Source organism: Vicugna pacos, unplaced genomic scaffold (genome assembly GCF_048564905.1).
Source record: "Vicugna pacos unplaced genomic scaffold, VicPac4 scaffold_150, whole genome shotgun sequence".
Taxonomy (NCBI): domain Eukaryota; kingdom Metazoa; phylum Chordata; class Mammalia; order Artiodactyla; family Camelidae; genus Vicugna; species Vicugna pacos.
The window spans coordinates 1619-20119 of record NW_027328830.1 but is presented as its reverse complement, the minus strand read 5'-3'; the positions used below and the strand labels follow the sequence as shown (position 1 = coordinate 20119).

Sequence of the window (18501 nt, the reverse complement as noted above, 5' to 3'; positions counted from 1 at the left end):
TGTGGTTGTCCCAGTTGGGCGTCACACAGGAGGGAGGAGCAGAGTTATATACTTTGCCACTTATTAGCTGTGTGACTTTGAGCAATATCACCCCACTTCTCTCTATATATATCTACATCTGTAAAGAGACACAGTGACAAGCTCGTGTCATCAGAATGCTTTGTTTAACTCTGATCCCCTTTGTCCAGTCCTGTCAGTGCTGCCCTGCAAGGTTCTGCAGCGGCTGCTCTTGCCCTGTGATGGGAGGGCATAAAAGGGCATTGTAGCACCCGAGGGCAGAAAGGGGTTGCTTTAAAAGCAGACATGTAGCGTCCTGCAGCTGCAGACCTGCAGGCAGTTTGGTTCATGGTCGTGGAGAGGACTTTGGAGGCCTTAGCGTCGTCTTAAGACTTGTTTTCCCTTGGGGACCTGATTTGCCTTTGCAGATTAATGTTGAAGATTTGGGCTTCTGGCAAAGCTGTTTTCAGAGATGGGTATATACGTAAAATATCATATAAAATAAAATGATTTATTTAACGTGTGCGACTTTGCAGCTGTTGGGAAGAGCTGTGTTGGCCTGGTCTCCACGGGGGACACCAAGGGTCAGCAGAGCGTGCGGGAGGGAAGGCAGCCTGCAGTGCTTCTGCGGGGTGTTCTCCCCAGCAGGGCGCTCTGCTGAGTTGTCTCTTCTCTGAGTTTGGTTGCCAGAGGAGCAGACAGCAAAGTAATGAGTTCTGGAGGGATTGTATAATGACAGGAAGAAATAGGAACCTGGAGATTTTCTGGACTAAAACACGCTTTTGGTTCCTGATTCAGTGTGTTCCATTACAGAATTGATGAGTTGTGTCTATTCTGGAACGTCATTGAAATAAACGTTCAGCCTAAATGTTAAGGGCTTTGATTTATTTGGCTGGAGGACTCGAGCCGGGATGACAGCCTCTCAGATCACTCTGAGGGACTGCTCCCAAGAGGTAGTGGAGGAGCTAGGATAAATAGAATCTTTACAACAAAGATCAGGTAATTGGAACAATAAAATATTGCTTGTTATCTAAAGAAAACCAGATATCTCAAGTTCAAGTATTTAGTGGTTTTCTATGTATGGTGGGAAGCAAACATTTGGGTCATTGAATTCATTCCTTTGGCAAGCACCTGGCTATCTAGGGCCAGTATCCTGTCCTTTCTTGCACTGAGTCTGCTCAGAGGGCACCACTGTGAGTGGCTGAGAGGCCGGGCTGTAGGCATGAACTCGCTGGGGGTTGGCAGCAGCCGCTGATGATTTGGATTCAGCATTCTTTGTTTACTGACATGGTTGCAGTATTTTCATGCACATTGTAGTATTTTCATTCACAGTGTTCCCCCTTGGTCCTAAATTCGACCAATATTTTGAGAGACATTTCATGACCAATTTTGTCCCACGGTGCTAGGATGGCTCATTCCTAGTTCAGGTGAAGAATCTTCTGAGTTGCCATTCAAGGTGTTAGTTTTTTTTATCAGGCCCTGTTGATACTAAAAGTTCTCTGGATCACCTGTCTTACTACTCTATTATGATCCAGGAAGTGTTTACCCATCTTTGCTCATTCCCATACCTAGAATCACACTATTATATTTATTTTATTCAGGGTTATAAATTTTATCTGTTTCTTCAAGATGTTTAGCCATCATCCATCTTGTGGGCCTAGTTACACATTGGGAAATGTAACAGACAACAATTTTATAAAATAGACAGGATATAAGTAATACAGCTAGTAACGTTAATAAAGTCACGAGTAAGAATTTAATAGTCGAGAAGTTGTATTTTTGGGTTAAAATTTTGCTTGTGTTTCTGAGTTTGATCCTATGAGAAAGTTCATATTTATGGTCAGGGTCAGGGCAGGTATTAATTGGCCAGTTGAAATCTCCCACCTTGTAAGATCAACAGTGGCCTAAACAGAACTATAAATTCTTTTTAGAATAACGTTTCTGAGGGCTATCTAGTTAGAGCCTTGGAGTAGGGAAACCCACCAAGGTAACACAGAAGTACTAGACATAGGTAATTTATCATAAACTTAACAATTGGAGTAGTTCATAATCAAAGGTTGGAGAAATTATCAAAGTAATTGGTATACAGTCCTGGTCCGGTGTCTTGGGTCAGCAGTCTAGCTCAGATGTCGTCTTCTTCTCATCCTGGTATGGAAGCTTTTTCTCCATTTGGGCATTGTTTTAAGGTGAGCAGTGCTCTATAGGCCAGTGCACTGCAGGGGCTGTTTCAGATAGGAAATGAATCCGAGACTCCGTTTCCTTCAGCTTTGGTGTGTATGGTCTAGTTAAGAGTATCTGAAAAAGGGTCTTTCCATTCAGGTTGGAGACAGTTCTTTAAGTCATGCCTGTTGCAGTATGTATAATCCCCTGGCTGCAGGTCATGGGGCATTGGAATTTTACCCAAGGATAGATTACTGAGCTTCAGAATCAAACCTAGAGTATTCTTTTCATAATTCAATTAAACTGTACAGCAGTGTGACATAACAGCAAGGAATGATCTGGGAAGTGTCTTAGTAAATATGGACCTCAATTAACAAAACTAGAATTTAATATCGACTAAAATATAATTTTTTTCTCTCTAAAGTTACCCTCAGTTTTCTCAAATATAGCCAAATCAAGATTAATTTCTTTACAAATTAAATCTGATTATTTGATCATATAGGCTTTTTAAATTGACTGTGTTGGAAGTTTTAATACGGAGTCTCAGGGTAGAATGTTAATAAGGTTTTCTAAGGCCAAGAAAGCCACGTCAAGGCTTTTCATGGATTTTTGCCTTACAGATTTAGGTAAATTCTTTTCTCTTTAAAATCCTTAAAATACCTTTATACTCCTATATCTCTTAGGAGATGATCTCCCTAATTTGTCTGATAGAGCCACTGGGGACCTAAGTATTTTTAGTCTTTTGAGGGATCAGATAGAGAGAAAAGATAACTGTTCCAAGTCTGTATACATAGTTATAATTTATCAAATTGCTGTGAACCATAACTAGCTTAAGGAGAAGAGATTCTTTATGTCTGGGAAACAGGTTAAAAGGCAGTAGTATTTCAAACAATATCAAAAATTATAACCATATTCAGCTGGTTAATCAGTCCCATGTAACTAATTCTTTTAATGAGAGTTTTCATTAGAACTTTAAAATGTCTTACCCAGTTTAGTTCAGTGCTGTAGTTTGAAATTTATTAGAAATCAGTAAATCTCCTTGAAGAGAAAGCATTTTGCAAAACCATCAGAAGAAAACAATTAACTGTCTATAAATGACAAAAGTTTTAAAAGCATGGTTAAACACCGTTACACTATAATCAATAAAGAAACCTGTTCACTATACCCATAATTATCACTGGTAACATTTCAGATAAACCAGAATTTTAGGGAGTCCATATAATTTCTACAATACCTATATTAATAATATTTCTCATTCAATATAACCTTAGAAGTTTTATGATTCATTTGACAATTCCATGTTATTTAAAATGCCAAATGAAACTTTATAGTTAAAAATCTCTCTTTGGGATGTTTCAGGGGCCTTCTGTAGCATCCCAAACTTAACTGGAGATTAAAAGAATTTTAATTAATTAAATTAATTTTTATTTAATTAATTAGAATTTTATATTTGGGGAGCTTTGTGAAAGATTTCAGAACACTTGATCAGATAAACATATAGATCACTGTAATGTAGTACTAATTCATTAACAAGAAAATATGTCAAATGTAAAGGCAGAACAGATCAGCTAAGTGGTATAAGAAGTTTTACAATCTGTTACTGAAGGTGGATTAATATTTTAAGAAAATTTTTTCCTCTTAACAGAGAGAAAACCAAATCTAATCTTGTTCCAGCTAACTTCTAAGATTCATTTACGTTGCCCAATTTGATTCTAAACTTAGCCAATTCTGACCACGTACAAAACTTTCCTCAGGGTTCCTTTTCCACAAGCCTTCCACAGCTTTCTATACTTATATTAGTGTGTCCCTTATTTTGTCTTCCATTCAGAGGTAACCAGCTTCAGGAGAAAGTCACTATTTTTCATTAACAAAGTATTATTCCATTCTTACATCTTCCTTTACGCATTTATATTACTTTCCTAGGATACTGAGATCATTCCCTTACTAATAGAGACTATTTCTGTGTGACACCAACCATTTATTAATATTTCTAAACACCTTTAGTTTCACTGTAAGAGGAAGTTAAATGTTAAGTAATTCATATTTCAATCTTATTTTATCTGAAAATGGCATAGATATTTAATAAAATCTTGTCATTTAACTTAATTTAGCACAACTCTAGAATTTAAAGATATCAAACATTTAGAGATTATTTTAAGCATACATTTTAAAAATATATTTTAAATATTTACCCAAAGCTCTCATCTCATTTACATTTAATTTACTTAAAATTTTACCACAGCACATTACTGTTATTTTTTTTTTGACAAATCTGCAACAGATATAACAGGATCTTATTTGACTTTCATTAAACCTAGGTACAGTAAAGGTATTATAGTTAAGATGGATGATTTTAAAGATGTCTACATTTATTAGAACATACTTAAACTAAACAATATCAAATATTACCTTAATATTGAATATTTTCCAATTCACATGACACTGAAAGTCAATTTGTTAAGTTTTTATTTTAAAAATACTTAATTTTTAAGCTCTTATATTTTTACATCAATTAAGCAGAGCTCTTTGACTTCGAAATTTTTTTTTTTAGCAGTAGAAATATCTCACTTCTATAATCTGTATGCAGGCTTATAAACAGACAAAAGCTAGAGATCTCATAGCTTCACTTTAAAACTTACTTATATTTATAATAATAGTTGGAGTAAGCTGAATTTGCTTGCTCAAATCACTAAGGCTTACTATTTATGAAACAGGTAATTAAGATTTCCTCACAAAGTCTGAAGGACCCGTCAGAGTTCTGAGTTCTAAAATGCCAAAAATTTCATGGCCTCAAGTTTTATTTCGTTGAGCTAATTAGGCTCAGTCCTAGGTCACTGTTTGTTGTATTTATATTTCTGATCTGCAAGACAAAGACACTCTCTTCCAGGTCCCCAGATAAATGCTCTGTCACCCAGACCCAATTTTATCTCCTTAATTGGCATTTTTGTATCAGTGAGAAGAGCTGTAAACAAAGAATTCCATGTTTTAAAACTAAGGTTTTCTTTATTTTGTCTTCCAAAGCTTGCATAAGACATTTATTAAGGTCTCTTTTCCTTGAGTTATAAGTTAAACCCAGGGTAAACCTATTTTTTTTTTTTTAGCTACTCAAATTACTTTTTAGATTTACGTTATATTGGACGTCTCAAGTAACTATATTGGTTTCCTTTAATTTGTTCAATTAATATTTTCAGAGGGATAGACATGTGCCCAGCCTTATAATACCAAGAAGGGGAAGCGTTTTTCCACTGAAACATATCTATCCCACAACATAAGCAAAAGGTTTATATAAAGACCATCTAAATATACCAATTTCACAAACTTTTATCTCAATTTTATTAAATCTTATACCTTTAATTTTTATATTTATTAAGTTTAATCAATAATTCTTATTTCTAGAAGGAGTGACAGAAACCTTTTTTTTGTGGGTGTACATTGTATATAATTTTATAGAAGTCTCTAGGATGCCCAAGTTTCAGCCAAAGAGCTTAGGCCCTTCTCGATTTTTAATTTCATTAATTGGTCTGTTGTCCCAATCCTTGATCAAGTATTTCAGTCTACATATAAATATATGTTAAACTGTGGTAAATAAAACGGACTTGTTTGAACTTTAATGTTGGGGGGGAGTAGGTGAACTCTTTGGCCCTTTTTTTTTAACTTTACGTAGTGTAGTATCAAAACCCTGTATGTAAATCCAAAAATGTCCATTTTATTGATCTCATTCAAAATAACCATATAAAAATATTTATCCTTTTGGGATAAGCCACTTATCTGTTTTTTTGACATTTTTACAATCCTTTTTCCAGTTATTCAACCTAATTAACATTAATTATACTAAGTTTTTATTAGCATCTCTAGAAACATTTATCAGAAAGGAAAAACAAAAATGTAGCTTTTCAAACCAGTTATATTTTTATATCTGAGTTCTTAGGTTAACCATTAGATATATTTTTCTGCATTTAAACTTTATTTTAATAGGTACCAATAAAACAGCCGTTTATAATGAGATCTCTTTAAACTTTCACCAATTAAAAAGTTTTTCCAAATTAAAAAATCCATCATATGGCCATCAATTTATATATATATAAATAAATATATATATATATATATATATATAGTGATTTTAAACCAATAAGATGAAGAGGCCCTTCCACATGAGAGTCAGGGTGTTGCCTAAATAAAATTCAAAGGTTTACTCTCCAAAAGCTTAAAGCCTTCGTGGTCCAGGCTGATGCAACAAAGTTTAAGATGGCAAAATATCTGAAAATTGGTACAATCAAAGAATTGCTTAGAATCCCAATTTATTTGCGTGGCCACCGTATGTACACAATACTTGAACTTTTGTATGGCAGAGTCCAAGGTTTCCTTTAAAAACTAAACTAAACATATATATACTTACATGCACACACTTAAAACATCCAGAGAAAGATAAAACGTTTACATTTCAAGGACACAGGAAGAGAAATCCAAGTTCCCACTAAAGGGGATTTTGTTTTTATAAGTTCAGAATGCCAAAAAATGTTTTTATCAGGCCTGGTTATTTCCAGAGTGAGTTTTTTTTTTCTTATTCCCGATTAATGTTGTAAGTTTTGTATGTACATAAATCTGGCTGGGGTTTTACTTGGAGACTGGCAATCTGTCATTTCTTTTTCTTTTCTTTTCTGTTCTTTATTTTTTTTTTGAAAGTTCTATTCCCCATTGTAAGGTCGGGTTCTCAGAATAAATTTGCTAGTAAGATTTCCCACAGGGACAACTCTGTGGCATGAAGTCTTTGTGTCTACCACTCCTGGAAGATTCCCTGTCACCTGAGAATGCTGTTACCAGCCAGGAGGATGGTCCAAAATTTGGAGTTGAAAGTTTCCTCATAAGAGTTTTACTTTTATCCTGAAAAATTCAATGGAGGTAACCAAATTGAGGAAAACATTAGACCAGCCTCTTACCTAACCACTCAGTCCTGAACCCAGTGTCTTTCAACTTGGACCCACTCGGGATGTCTCCACTGGGTGGGTAATTCACCTCAGTTTCTTTCAACTGGAGGGCCACGTACCTGGATACACCGCCAGATAAAACTTAGGATCATCAACCAATATGTGAGATCTGAGAACCAGGAGAGACTCAGCCAAATTCATCTGGACCCCCCGAGGAGGCGGATGAGCACAAAGGGCCACTGCTGGTACCAAGGCTCTGGTCACTTGGAGAGTTCAGGTGGAGAGAAATCTGCTGTGGTGCTTCATGGTGTCCAAAACTGTTGACTGAAATAAACGTGCAGCCTAAAAGTTAAGAGTTATGTTTCATTTGGCGGGAGGACTCGAGCCAGGATGACCGTCTCTCAGAACTCTCTGAGGGACTGCTTCCAAGAGGTTGAGGAAGAGCTAGGATATATAGGAGCTTTACAACAAAGACCAGGTTGTTGGAACAATAAAAGATTACTTGTTATCTAAAGAAAGCCAGGTATCTCAAGTTCAAGAATTTAGTGATTTTGTATGAATGGGAGGAAGCAAATATTAGGACTCACTGAATTCATTTTTTAGACAAGCACCTAGCTATCTCGGGCCAGTAGCCCGTCCTTTCTTATTCTGAGTCTGCTCAGAGGGCACCATTGTGAGTTGCTGCAGTGGCTGGGCTGCAGGCCTGTCCTCGCCGGGGAGTGGCGGAAGCCTTTAATGACTTGGTATCAGTATTCTTTGTTTACTGACATGGTTGCAGTATTCTCATTCACATTGTAGTATTTTCGTTCACAGACCGAATATGGATCATCTGCAAACTTGGAAAGCAACCGAGATGGAATTACTGCAGATACCTTCTGCTTTAATAAGCCGTGTGCAAACATAAACACGGAGGAAGCATACACTTGGATTTGGAGGTGTAGGAAAGGGATCCTGCACATTGCAGGAGAACGCAATGCAGAATTCCTTAAGTCCAACTTTCTTTACTGTAGTGGTTTCTGAGAACAGTTTATGGTAATTAAACAACATTGACAAACGGTGGCACACATTGCTTTTAAGGGATGGCCGGCTGCAAACTTTTATATTGGACAGGTGGAATTCATAGGCAAGTGGTCAGGTGGATGGGAGAGAGATGGAGCCAAGGCCTGGGCCCAGATTCCGGTTTAAATTGCCATTTCTTCACCATAGGGCCTTGGAATAGAATGCATACTCTCAACCTGTTGGTGAATCTGTGAAATGGGCATGATAATATTCATTTCTTCCTGGGATTGTTGTAAGATCTAAAGAGTATTATAGCACACATGAAGCATTTAACACCCTGGCACTTAGCAGTGTTCACTGTGTGGGGCCGCCCCGCTTAGCGTGCGTCAGAGCCGTAAAGGCAGCATTTGTCTGTTGAGGATGCACTTGTAGCCCCTTGGCTAGGTTGTGAATTTGTTGATTTCCTTTAATACTTGTAACTCTGTGTGACATGGGCAGTTATTTTCATGGACAGATGAGGAATCTCAGGGTAAAGAAGACTGTGTAATTTGCCCAAGGTCAGACCATAATTTTGGGTGCAGGGGCCTCAGTTCAGCATGGGCCCCTGGGCCTTCTGCTCTCTCCGTTCAGCACCAGAGCCAGATATGGAGTTGGCTGTTTCCCTGCCCAGAATATCCGGCAGGACCCAAGACACACCTGGCCCTGTGCTGCTTGAGCAAAAACTCCGGAGGAGAGGGAGTTACAAAAGGGATAAACATAAAAACAGACGACAGCAAACTGTGATCAGCTCTGAGAAGGAAAGGAACACGTCTCGCCGTGCAGAGCTGGGAGCTTTCCCGTCTGGGCTGCTCTGGGGGTGTTCATCTCAGCTAAACAAGTTCTGCTGTTGCAGCAAGGCAGGAAGGCAGGGCGCATGTGGGCAGGTAGACAGGGCCTCATTGATCGTACTCATTCCCCATTAAGCGGCAGCTTTCACGGGCACTTACCTAGTAAACATTGGCCATAATCTTCACGCAATTTGCTTGGTAATTTTATTGACCCCAGCTTTGAGATGAGGTCATTGAAGCTGGGGAGTTTGTTGCATGCCCGTGATTACCTTGCAAATACCCCCACTGGTCTTTCAACCTAGACTGGTGTGGCTGTCATGCCCCATCCCTGTGAATGGCATCGTGTAGCTTCTCCCAAGTGGCCCAAGTGACTGACATTGATATGCTTAATTCGTAGGAAATGGTATGTGGCAATAAGAGAAAAAGATAGTAAGAAATTGTTTGGAAAACAAGAAAAAAACCTATTCTTCCCCAGCTGGGGGAGCGTAACCTGTATCACCCACCCTAATCACTGCCTGTCACCTCCTCCCTGAGGATTCTGTGTTCAGAAGCCACTCTGAGCCTTGGGAGAACATTTTTCCTCATGACACTTTTGACTAGGACCCGCGACATCTCTGTCCCTGGTTAACACTCTCTTCAAAGCCGTTTAAATTTTTTGCAGGTTCCTCCACTCTGATGTAAGAATACCCTGTATAACTTCTTGATGCAGCTCCTTAATGAAGATCTTGTGATGGATACCTAGCCAAAACTGGGATGTATGCACATAGTGACTGCAACTTCAGCACATTGTGAGTTCATAATCAGAGGGGTGGGTGACTCAGGAAAGGCTTTTTTAAGGTAACAAGGGGAAAGTGAAAGGACGCTTGCTGTGTGAGAAAGAAACATCTCGGTCACAGCCAGCAAGACACCTGTGTTCATGATGGGGTGTGGCGAGTGCAGAGTTCTCACAAAGAAAGAAGTGATGTGATGGGAGGGAGGACAGTTGGGTAATTTATTGGGGAGGAAAAAAGTGGGCTGAACATTTCCTGGTTGAACAAGAGGATTGTGACATGACGTGCTTGTATTTTGGAGAGAAGGGTTTTGTGGGGACAGGCCTAGGAGTACGCTGTATGGCTGGGGAGTCAGCACAACAGAGAAACACAGAGAACCGGGCAGACCCCAAGGCCCAAGCTGGGGGAGAGGCTGCCCGCAAATTGGAACCCTGGAAGCTGGTTCTGTCCCTTAGCTGGGGCCTCAGACGTCACTTCACAGCCCAGTCCTGTTGATACAAGAATAAAACACGTTGGGCATGAGAAGGGCTGTGTCCCAGGCTTTCGTTGAGCCCCTGGGATGTGCCCCACCAGATTTTGTTCTTTGACTTCATGCAGTAAAGAATTCAAGAGCAAGCCAGTGTTGAGTAAAGGTATATATATTCAGACAGATACATTGAAATGCAAGAGAAACGTCACGAGGTGTGGGGGTTTCATGCACAGATTAGAAGTAGGTACACACCCCACAGACAGAAGGTCTGTCTTCTCCAAAGAGGGACAGAGAGTGGTGACCGCGAGGTGGCGCTGTGTTGCTTGTTTTCTTGGGCTTGGTGGTTTCATATGCTAATAAGTAGAAGGACCAGCCTTAGGGCAAGGGGCTAGGATTCCCAGGGAGTTGGCCATTTCCCACCCTTTGACCTTTTGTGGCTATCATTGGGACTGCCATGGTGCCTGGGGCATGTTATTCACCAGGTTACTATTACAATGGATGTTTACTGAATCTCAAGATCTGCTAGAAGTTAAATCTCTTCATCCTGAGCCTCAAGGCCTATTGGGGGTTGAATCCTTCACCATTTTGATGTCAATTGCTGCGGCCTTCCTTGAATGGCTGTGCTCTTCCCCCTTCCATCCTGTATCACTGTGATGACACAAAGACAGCAAAGGCCGGGCCCTAACCGTGCTCCTGCATTTAACGGCAGGAGGTGTGGTGTGGGCTTATGATGACTCTGAGTGGTGAGAAGGATGTTTCAGATTTTCCCACGTGAGACATGGCGACTTACCAGCAGCCTCCCCAGATTTATCTCACGGGCATTATCGCTTGTGTTGTTATGGAAACAAAAGGCCAGCCAAGAAATAAGAATCACACAGAGGGTTGGAGTACTGAGATTTATTACGCTGGCGGGCTCAGAGGGGTTTCTTTTCCAAAGCTCTGAGCACCTCCAAGACGTGCACATGAGGTTTTATAGGGTTAATTACAAGTATGGGGCTAATACCCAATAAGGCTCAAACAACAAAAAGCAAGGAATCAGTACACTGAAGCTTATCAATTTGGAACAGATCACGTTACTGACAACTGTTGACCTTGGATTTTCGGGTTAGCTTATTAGCCCAGTAAACTGACACTAAACTTCAGATTTACCAGGTAGCCCAGCAAAACTTAGATCAGGAAACCGACACTTATCACACTTTGATTTGTGACTTAGCTTGTTAGGCCAGCTGTGGTTTTCCTTCAGTGTCACTTATCTTTTGAATTTTTCTTTTTTTCTTTTTTTTAATATTTAATCCAAATTTAATATCAGGGTTCTTTGGGAAAGAAATTTCTCTTTTTCTTTTCTTTGGTGATCTTTTAGGGGGGCAGTTAATTAGATGTATTTACCTGTTAGTGGAAGCCCTGGGGCTTCAACCCAGGACCCCGTGCACGCTAAGCACACGCTCTACCACCCGCCCCATCATCTTTTCTTTTTGGTTTCGCTGCCAAGAATCCTACAGCTGAATTTCTAGTCAGCCTTAACACTTGCCCTGACTTCATGGAATCCATTTTTATGAGTTTACTTCCCCCTGGTTTCATTTAAGTATTGAATCTCCATTTTCTCTTCACTCTCCGTTTTGCCTTTTGTTGTTATGGTTGTTAAGCTGTGTTTAACAGAATTGTTTAAATTCTCTTTTAGCAAGAGGCTGAATGTAAATAAATATGTAAGCAAACAGCACAATTAAATGCTTTTATACATTCTGAGCTGTTTAGTAGTAACTTAAAAACCGAATTGAATATTAAAGTGATAGCATTTTAAAAATATTTTTTAATTTTTCATAAAAATATAGCTGATTTAAAATATGATATTAGTTTCAGGTGTACAATAGATGCTCCATTTATAGTTACTGTAAAACATTGTCTGTATTCCCTGTGTTGTAAGATACATCCCTCTAGCGTGTTTACATTACATGTTGCAGTTTGTATAAGAAAGTTGGGTAACGCAGAGTCTGGAACGTGGCTGTGTATGACTCAGGTTCACGCTCACCCTGCCTGTCAGAGCTCAGGCCTTCACTCCTTTCTGCAGGGGAGCGAGTGGAGGCAGCTCTCATCAGCGCTGTCACCACCCTCTGAGTGGCAGTGACAGCAGTGACTGTGTGTGGACGTGCAAATTGTTTTTCCAAGAGCTTTATATGCGTTTCTGCATTTAATAATTAAAGCCCTCCTGTGAGGAAGCGTTTTAAGTTTTTAATGCATAATACATTTTATTTTGATATTGATAGATTTCAAACCTCTGGAAAATTTACAGGAGTAGTACAATAAACGCTTAGATACAGTTCACTTTAAAGGGCACTATTTGGCTTTCTGTGTCTGGCTTATTTTAGCATAAAGTTTCAAGGTTCATCCATAATTGTAGCCTGAATCAGTACTTTATTCTTTTTGCTTGATAATATCCTTTTCCTTTGTTTTCGTTTTTGGTCTATTTAAAAATATTTTCATTGAAGTCTTGTTAGTTTATAATTTTGTGTTAGTTTCTTGTGTACAGCACAACACTTCAGCTAAATAGGAACCTACCTGTATTCATTTTCATCCTCTTTTTAAACATAAGTTACTATAAGATATTAAATATATTCTCCTGTGCTATACAGTATAAACTTGCTGTTTATTCTTTACATACTCAGTATCTGCAAATCTTGAACTCCCAGTTTATTCCTTCCCACACCCTCTCCCCACTGGTAACCATAGTTTGGTTTCTATGTCTCTGTGTCTGTTTCTGTTCTGTAGATAAGTTTATTTTTTTGTTTCTTTCTATTTTTTTTTTTTTAGAGTCCACATGTGAGCAATCTCATATGGTATTTTCCTTTCTCTTTCTGGCTTACTTCACTTAGAATGACATTCTCCAGGTCCATTGATGTTGCTGCCAATGTCATTATTTTATTATTATTTTATGGCTGAATAGTAGTCTATTGGACAAATATGCTACAACCTCTTTATCCAGTCATCTCTCAGTGGACATTTCGGTTGCTTCCATGTCTTGATATTGTAAATAGTGCTGCTGTGTACATTGGGGTGTAGGTGTCTTTTTCAATTAGGGTTCCTTCTGGATATATGCCCAGGAGTGGGATTGCTGGGTCATCTGGGAGGTCAATTTTATGTCTTTAGAGGAACATCTATACACTTTTCCACAATGGCTCCACCAAACTGTATCCCCACCACAGTGCAGGTGTGTTCCCAATTCTCCGCAGACTTTCCAGTATTTATTGTCAGTGAACTTCTGAATGATGGCTATTCTGACTGGTGAGAGGTGATAATTGATTGCAGTTTTGATTTGCATTTCTCTGATAATGATAATGAATATTTTTTTATGTGGCTACTGGCCATTTGTACGTCTTCATTGGAGAAATGTTTCTTTAGGACTTCTGCCAATTTTTGAATTGAATTGTTTGTTTTTCTTTCTTATTAAGTGTAAAAGCTGTTTACATATTCTGGGAATTAAGCCCCTAGCAGTTTCATTTATTGTAAATATTTTCTCCCATTCCATAGGTTGGTTGTCTTTTTGTTTTGCTTACTGTTTCCATAGCTGTGCAAAAGCTTGTAAGTTTAATTAGATCCCTCTTGTATATTTTTGGTTGTTTTTCTATTGCTTGAGTAGACTGCTCTAGGAAAACATTGCTGAGATGTATGTCAGATGTTTTGCCTATGGTTGCTTCTAAGAGGTTTATAGTGTCTTGTCTACATGTTTAAGTCTTTAACACATTTTGTATTCATTTTTGTATATTCTGTGAGGGAGTAGTCTAACTTCAATGATTTACATGCAGCTGTTAAGTTTTCCCTACACCATTTGCTGAAGAGGCTGTCTTTACTCCATTGTATGTTCTCACCTCCTTTGTCAAAGTTTCAATGACCAAAAGTTTGTGGGCCTATTCTTGGTAAATGTGTTTATCCGTTCATTGATGGATGGATATTGTTAGTAACTTTTGGCTACTCTGAATGATACTGCTATGAATATTGATGTGAAATTTTTTATGAGAATATGTTTTCATTCTGTTGGCTGTACATTTGCCCCGCCATATCTGTAGTTTCCACTACATGAATCCAGATGGTTGATTGTAAAGGGACTCGAACATCCTTGGATTATGGTATCCAGGGTGTGGGGTTCCTGAAACCAACCCCCCAAGGATATTGAGAGATGACTCTATATGTAGGAGTGGAATTGCTGAGACATATAACTCTAAGCTTTTGAGGAAATACCAGACTTCTCCAAAGAAGCTGCAACATTGTTCCTTTCCCCTGGCCGCATATGAGGTTTCTCTGCCTCCTGAACGACATTTGTTATTGTCCATGTTTTGGTTATAACCATCCTAGTGGGTGTAAAATGAGATCTCATTTTGTTTTTGACTTCCCTAGTGATGCTGAGCATCTTTTCATATGATTATTGGCCATTTGTATATCTATTTAAATTCGTGGTAAATTTAAAAATTGGGTGTATTTTTTTGTATTGTTCAGTTGTAAGCATTCGTTATATATCCTGGATACTACTCTCTTATTAGATACATGCTTTGCAAAATTTTTCTTCTATTCTGCACATTGTCCTTTAACTATATTTTTTTAAACATTAAAACAATTTCTTTACAAGGGAGGTAGTTTGATGTAAAGATTTATTTTATTTTTTTGCAAAGCACGCACTCTCTGACTTGAGATACCCTTTTCCCCTGTCATTTCACTTTCTTGATGATGTCCTTTGTAAGAAAAAGGTTTTAGTTTTGATGAAGTCCAGTTTATCTGCTTTTTCCTTCTATCACTTGTGCTCTTGGTTTTGTATCTAGGAAACCAAAGCCTATCCTAGGCCCACAAAGATTTATACTGTGTCTTCTTTTAGAAAGTTTATAGGTTTAATTTTTACATTTCTGTCTGTGATCTATTTTCAATTAATTTTATTTGTTATATAAAATATGGGTGTTCAGATTCCAGATTGATTCTTTTGCCTGCAGATACCCAGCTGTCCCTGAACCATTAGTTGAATAGACTATTCTTTCAATGGAGTGTTTTTGGCCCCCTAGTGGAAAAGTGTCTGTAAATGTAAGTTTTTCCCCGTGGGTTTTTATTGTGTCTCTTAGACTTATTTATCCAAACTTATGCCAGTATCATACTGACTTAGTACTATAGCATTTTAGTACACTTTAAAGTGAGTCCTCCAACTTTACTCTTCTTTTTCAAGGTTGTTTTTGCTGTCCTGGGCCCCTTGCAGGTCCATGTGAATTTTGGGATCAGTTTTTCAATTTTGCATAGAAGTCAGCTGGAATTTTGATAGGGATTCCACTGAATATATAGTTCACTTTGAGGATTCTTAACATTTTTAATAATATTGTCAATCATTCCATGAAAATGGGATGTCTTCCATATATGTAGATCTTTTAAAATTTATTCTGGTGATACTTCAAAAAGTTCAATGTACAAATCTTGTAAATTTTTGTTAAATGTATCTCTCACTTTATTTTTAATGCTGTTGTAAATGGAAAGGCTGAATTTCTTATGGGTGGGACTATGTATCAATCTTCTTATTTGTAGAATTCCTTCACAACAAATACCCTTGGTATATATTTGCTACATAAATCTATCCACAACTATTCCCCGCCCCGTGTTATAAGAAACCAAGACCCAAGGTAAGCTACTTGAAAACACCTATGTGGAAGTGAGAAATGAGACCCTTGGGTGGGTCTTTGTGCAGATGATACTGAGAGCTTATTCTGAATGGCTTCTTCTTAATTACTTTTAAACAACCCTTTCAGTGTATTTAGTCAGATACATTAAGATTATGCCCTTTTGATGTGCGGAGTAGCTAAGACTATAATTTTCAAATAAATTCTAGTGAGAGTGTTGTACTTGAAACCTAATTTGCATCAATCTTTGAAGATTTATGTTTCAGGAGCTTTGACTAAAGAACAACTGTCTTTATTCTATAATGAGAACTAAATGCTCAAGCAACATGTAAGAGTTTGAGCAAACTGCCCCCGCCCCGTAGTGCTGGGTGGCTGCAGCTGTAACTGGAGTCAGCACTTACCTCTCCCAGTATGCTTGTGCTGATCTGCTCAAAGTGGTTCGTCCAACAGTTTGTCAGTAGTCTGTTGGACAAAGTCATAAAACATTGATTGAAGGTTGCTAGAATGCAATATATTCTTATTAATATTAAGTAAGCACATATTGAATGCTTACTGTATGATGGAATTGTCCCTCAGCCTCACATGAATATTATTTCTCTTGAAACCTCACATATTTCCTTGTTATTCTCACTTTACAGATAAGGAGACTGAGAATTAGGTCTTCTCTCTTTGGGGGGAGCTCATTATTAATGATGGGCAGTTGTAAGGAAAAAGATATTGATTCATCATGAGAAAACATTTTTGTGAGAGTCAGCAATGAAGAAGATGAACACTGAAGAAGGTGATCATTGTTCGAGTGAGACAAGCCCTGGGTTGTGCGGAGTCAGCATCCCTGTCCTAGACACGGCACGTGTAGAGCTGCGTGGTGGGTGAGGCGGCGCGGCCGTGCAGGGAAAGCGGATGCTGGGGCCTTAGGCTGTGCTCAGGCCTGGTTGGGCTTTCTCCTAAGGGGAGTGAACCATCATTGACAGATTTTAAGTAGGAGAGTGGGGTGCTCTCATAGTTCATATTTGTCTTCTAGAATGTTTGGAAACATTTAGAAGGCTTGGCAGGAGATGATGTGATGAGTCAGAGTAGGGTGGCTGCGAGGTGTAGCAGTGTCCAATTTTCAAGTGGTTTTCAGGCCCAGGCTTGTGGCTTAGTAGCCGTGTCAGTTTGAAACACGCACGCAAGGAAGTGAAACAATTTATCTAATCAATTGAAGCAGTGATGTACCCAATTCCCAGGACTATTGTGGAGATCCAGTGAGATACACTGTGCAGTGTGCAGCGTGGTCTCCAGCAGAGGGTCAGTGCTGAGTGAGTGCCAGTGAGTATCTGGTAGGTCAGTTGAGGGTAGTGGGACTCGGTGTCTGAGGATATCTGGTCCCTGAAGGAGGGGTCCATTCACATCTGTGAGTGATGGGCCTGAGTTGGGAGACGCAGGGAGACCTTACCCTCCGACCAGGGGCCCTGGTAAGGACGGCTATGGGAGGAACACCGTGAAGTCAGCTCTTTGCATGTGGAGTTGGAGCTGCCTTTGAGACAACTAACTGCAGTGTCACGAGCTTAAAGAGGAGATCTGGGCCCAGGTTGTGCATTTTCCTAAAATCTCAACTCCTAAGGACGCCGAAGTATTGATCACTGAACGTGAAGTCATACTTTAAAGGACAAACGAATAGTAGTATTATCTCTGTCATCAAAGCTCACGTCTATTTATTCATCACTCACTTTGCTAATTGGGTACTTACAGAGCTCACTTCACCGTCCTCCCGTGGGCTCAGGCTCCACAGAAAAGAGCTGGTGAGACTCCCTCTTTTCTAGAATAAGACACATTTAGCTTGTAGACTTCTGTACCTCGCCAGACTTAGGAAATTAGTTTGTTGGTTTAATTGTATTTTCTGTTGGCCATGTCCTGACAGGAGAGAAATTTTACCTCATGGTCATGTTTCAATTAGCTGTTACTGAGAATTGCTGATCTGATACATAGTGTATGTATTACATTAACTTTGTAGAGTAGTTATCATTTTTCTGTCTTTGCCCTTTAATTTTGTTTGCCCCTTCAGTGTTCTATTCTTTTTGGGGCCTTATTTTTTTTTAATTAAAAAATGTCTGTTAGCAGTTAAGAAAAAAAAAGCACAGAAAAAATGCACATGAGAACTAAATTTAGAAAATGTCTAGTGTGTTTTCTGTCTCGGCAATGGAGGGTACTAGAAACTCCTGAAAACCTTCATTACACAAGTTCCTTAAAATGCTGATTGAGAAATAAAACCTTCCTTCCTCATCTTTCAAGCTGCACAACTCATTGTCAAGAAAGTGAGGGAAAATTCTCAGAAGCCAAGACAAACGAGAAAGCAGGGTTTCTGAGAGATACGTGAGCGTTAGAAGCCGTGGTGTGCTGGTTGGCTCCTGAACTGATTTTCAGTTGCCTTGACAGGAGGGAGGGATGTGAGCCCCAGACCTCTCACACTAGGAGTTGGATGGGTGATCATATAATGGGCCAAGCCCATCCTGAGAATCTTGCTTTACTAAAGGGTGAAATAGGAAAAAAAAAATTCCTCAAAACAAGAAAGTAAGAAAAGTCAATTTTGTTGGAAGAGGGGAAAAATAACAAATCCAAAGTAAGGATATAGTTTAAAGCTGTTCTGGCATGAGAGTGACCACAAACTCCTGGCAGAAAAGCACAGCTACTCCTTGATTGATAAGTTGTATTTTGAATGAATCAGTGAACAGCTAT

General features: G+C 38.9%; 1 protein-coding gene across 1 annotated transcript in view; it reads left to right on the top strand.

Moving 5' to 3' along the window:
- LOC140695132 (trafficking protein particle complex subunit 9-like) overlaps positions 1-18206 on the top strand; it is a 68156-nt gene extending 49950 nt beyond the window's left edge. Inside the window, exons 10-12 of the mRNA XM_072958029.1 lie at positions 9570-9696; positions 17518-17567; positions 18058-18206. Of these exons, the coding sequence (XP_072814130.1) occupies positions 9570-9584 (15 nt within the window). The 3' untranslated portion in view covers positions 9585-9696; positions 17518-17567; positions 18058-18206. The remainder of the gene's footprint in view (positions 1-9569; positions 9697-17517; positions 17568-18057) is intronic.
- The last annotated feature ends 295 nt before the right edge of the window (positions 18207-18501 follow it).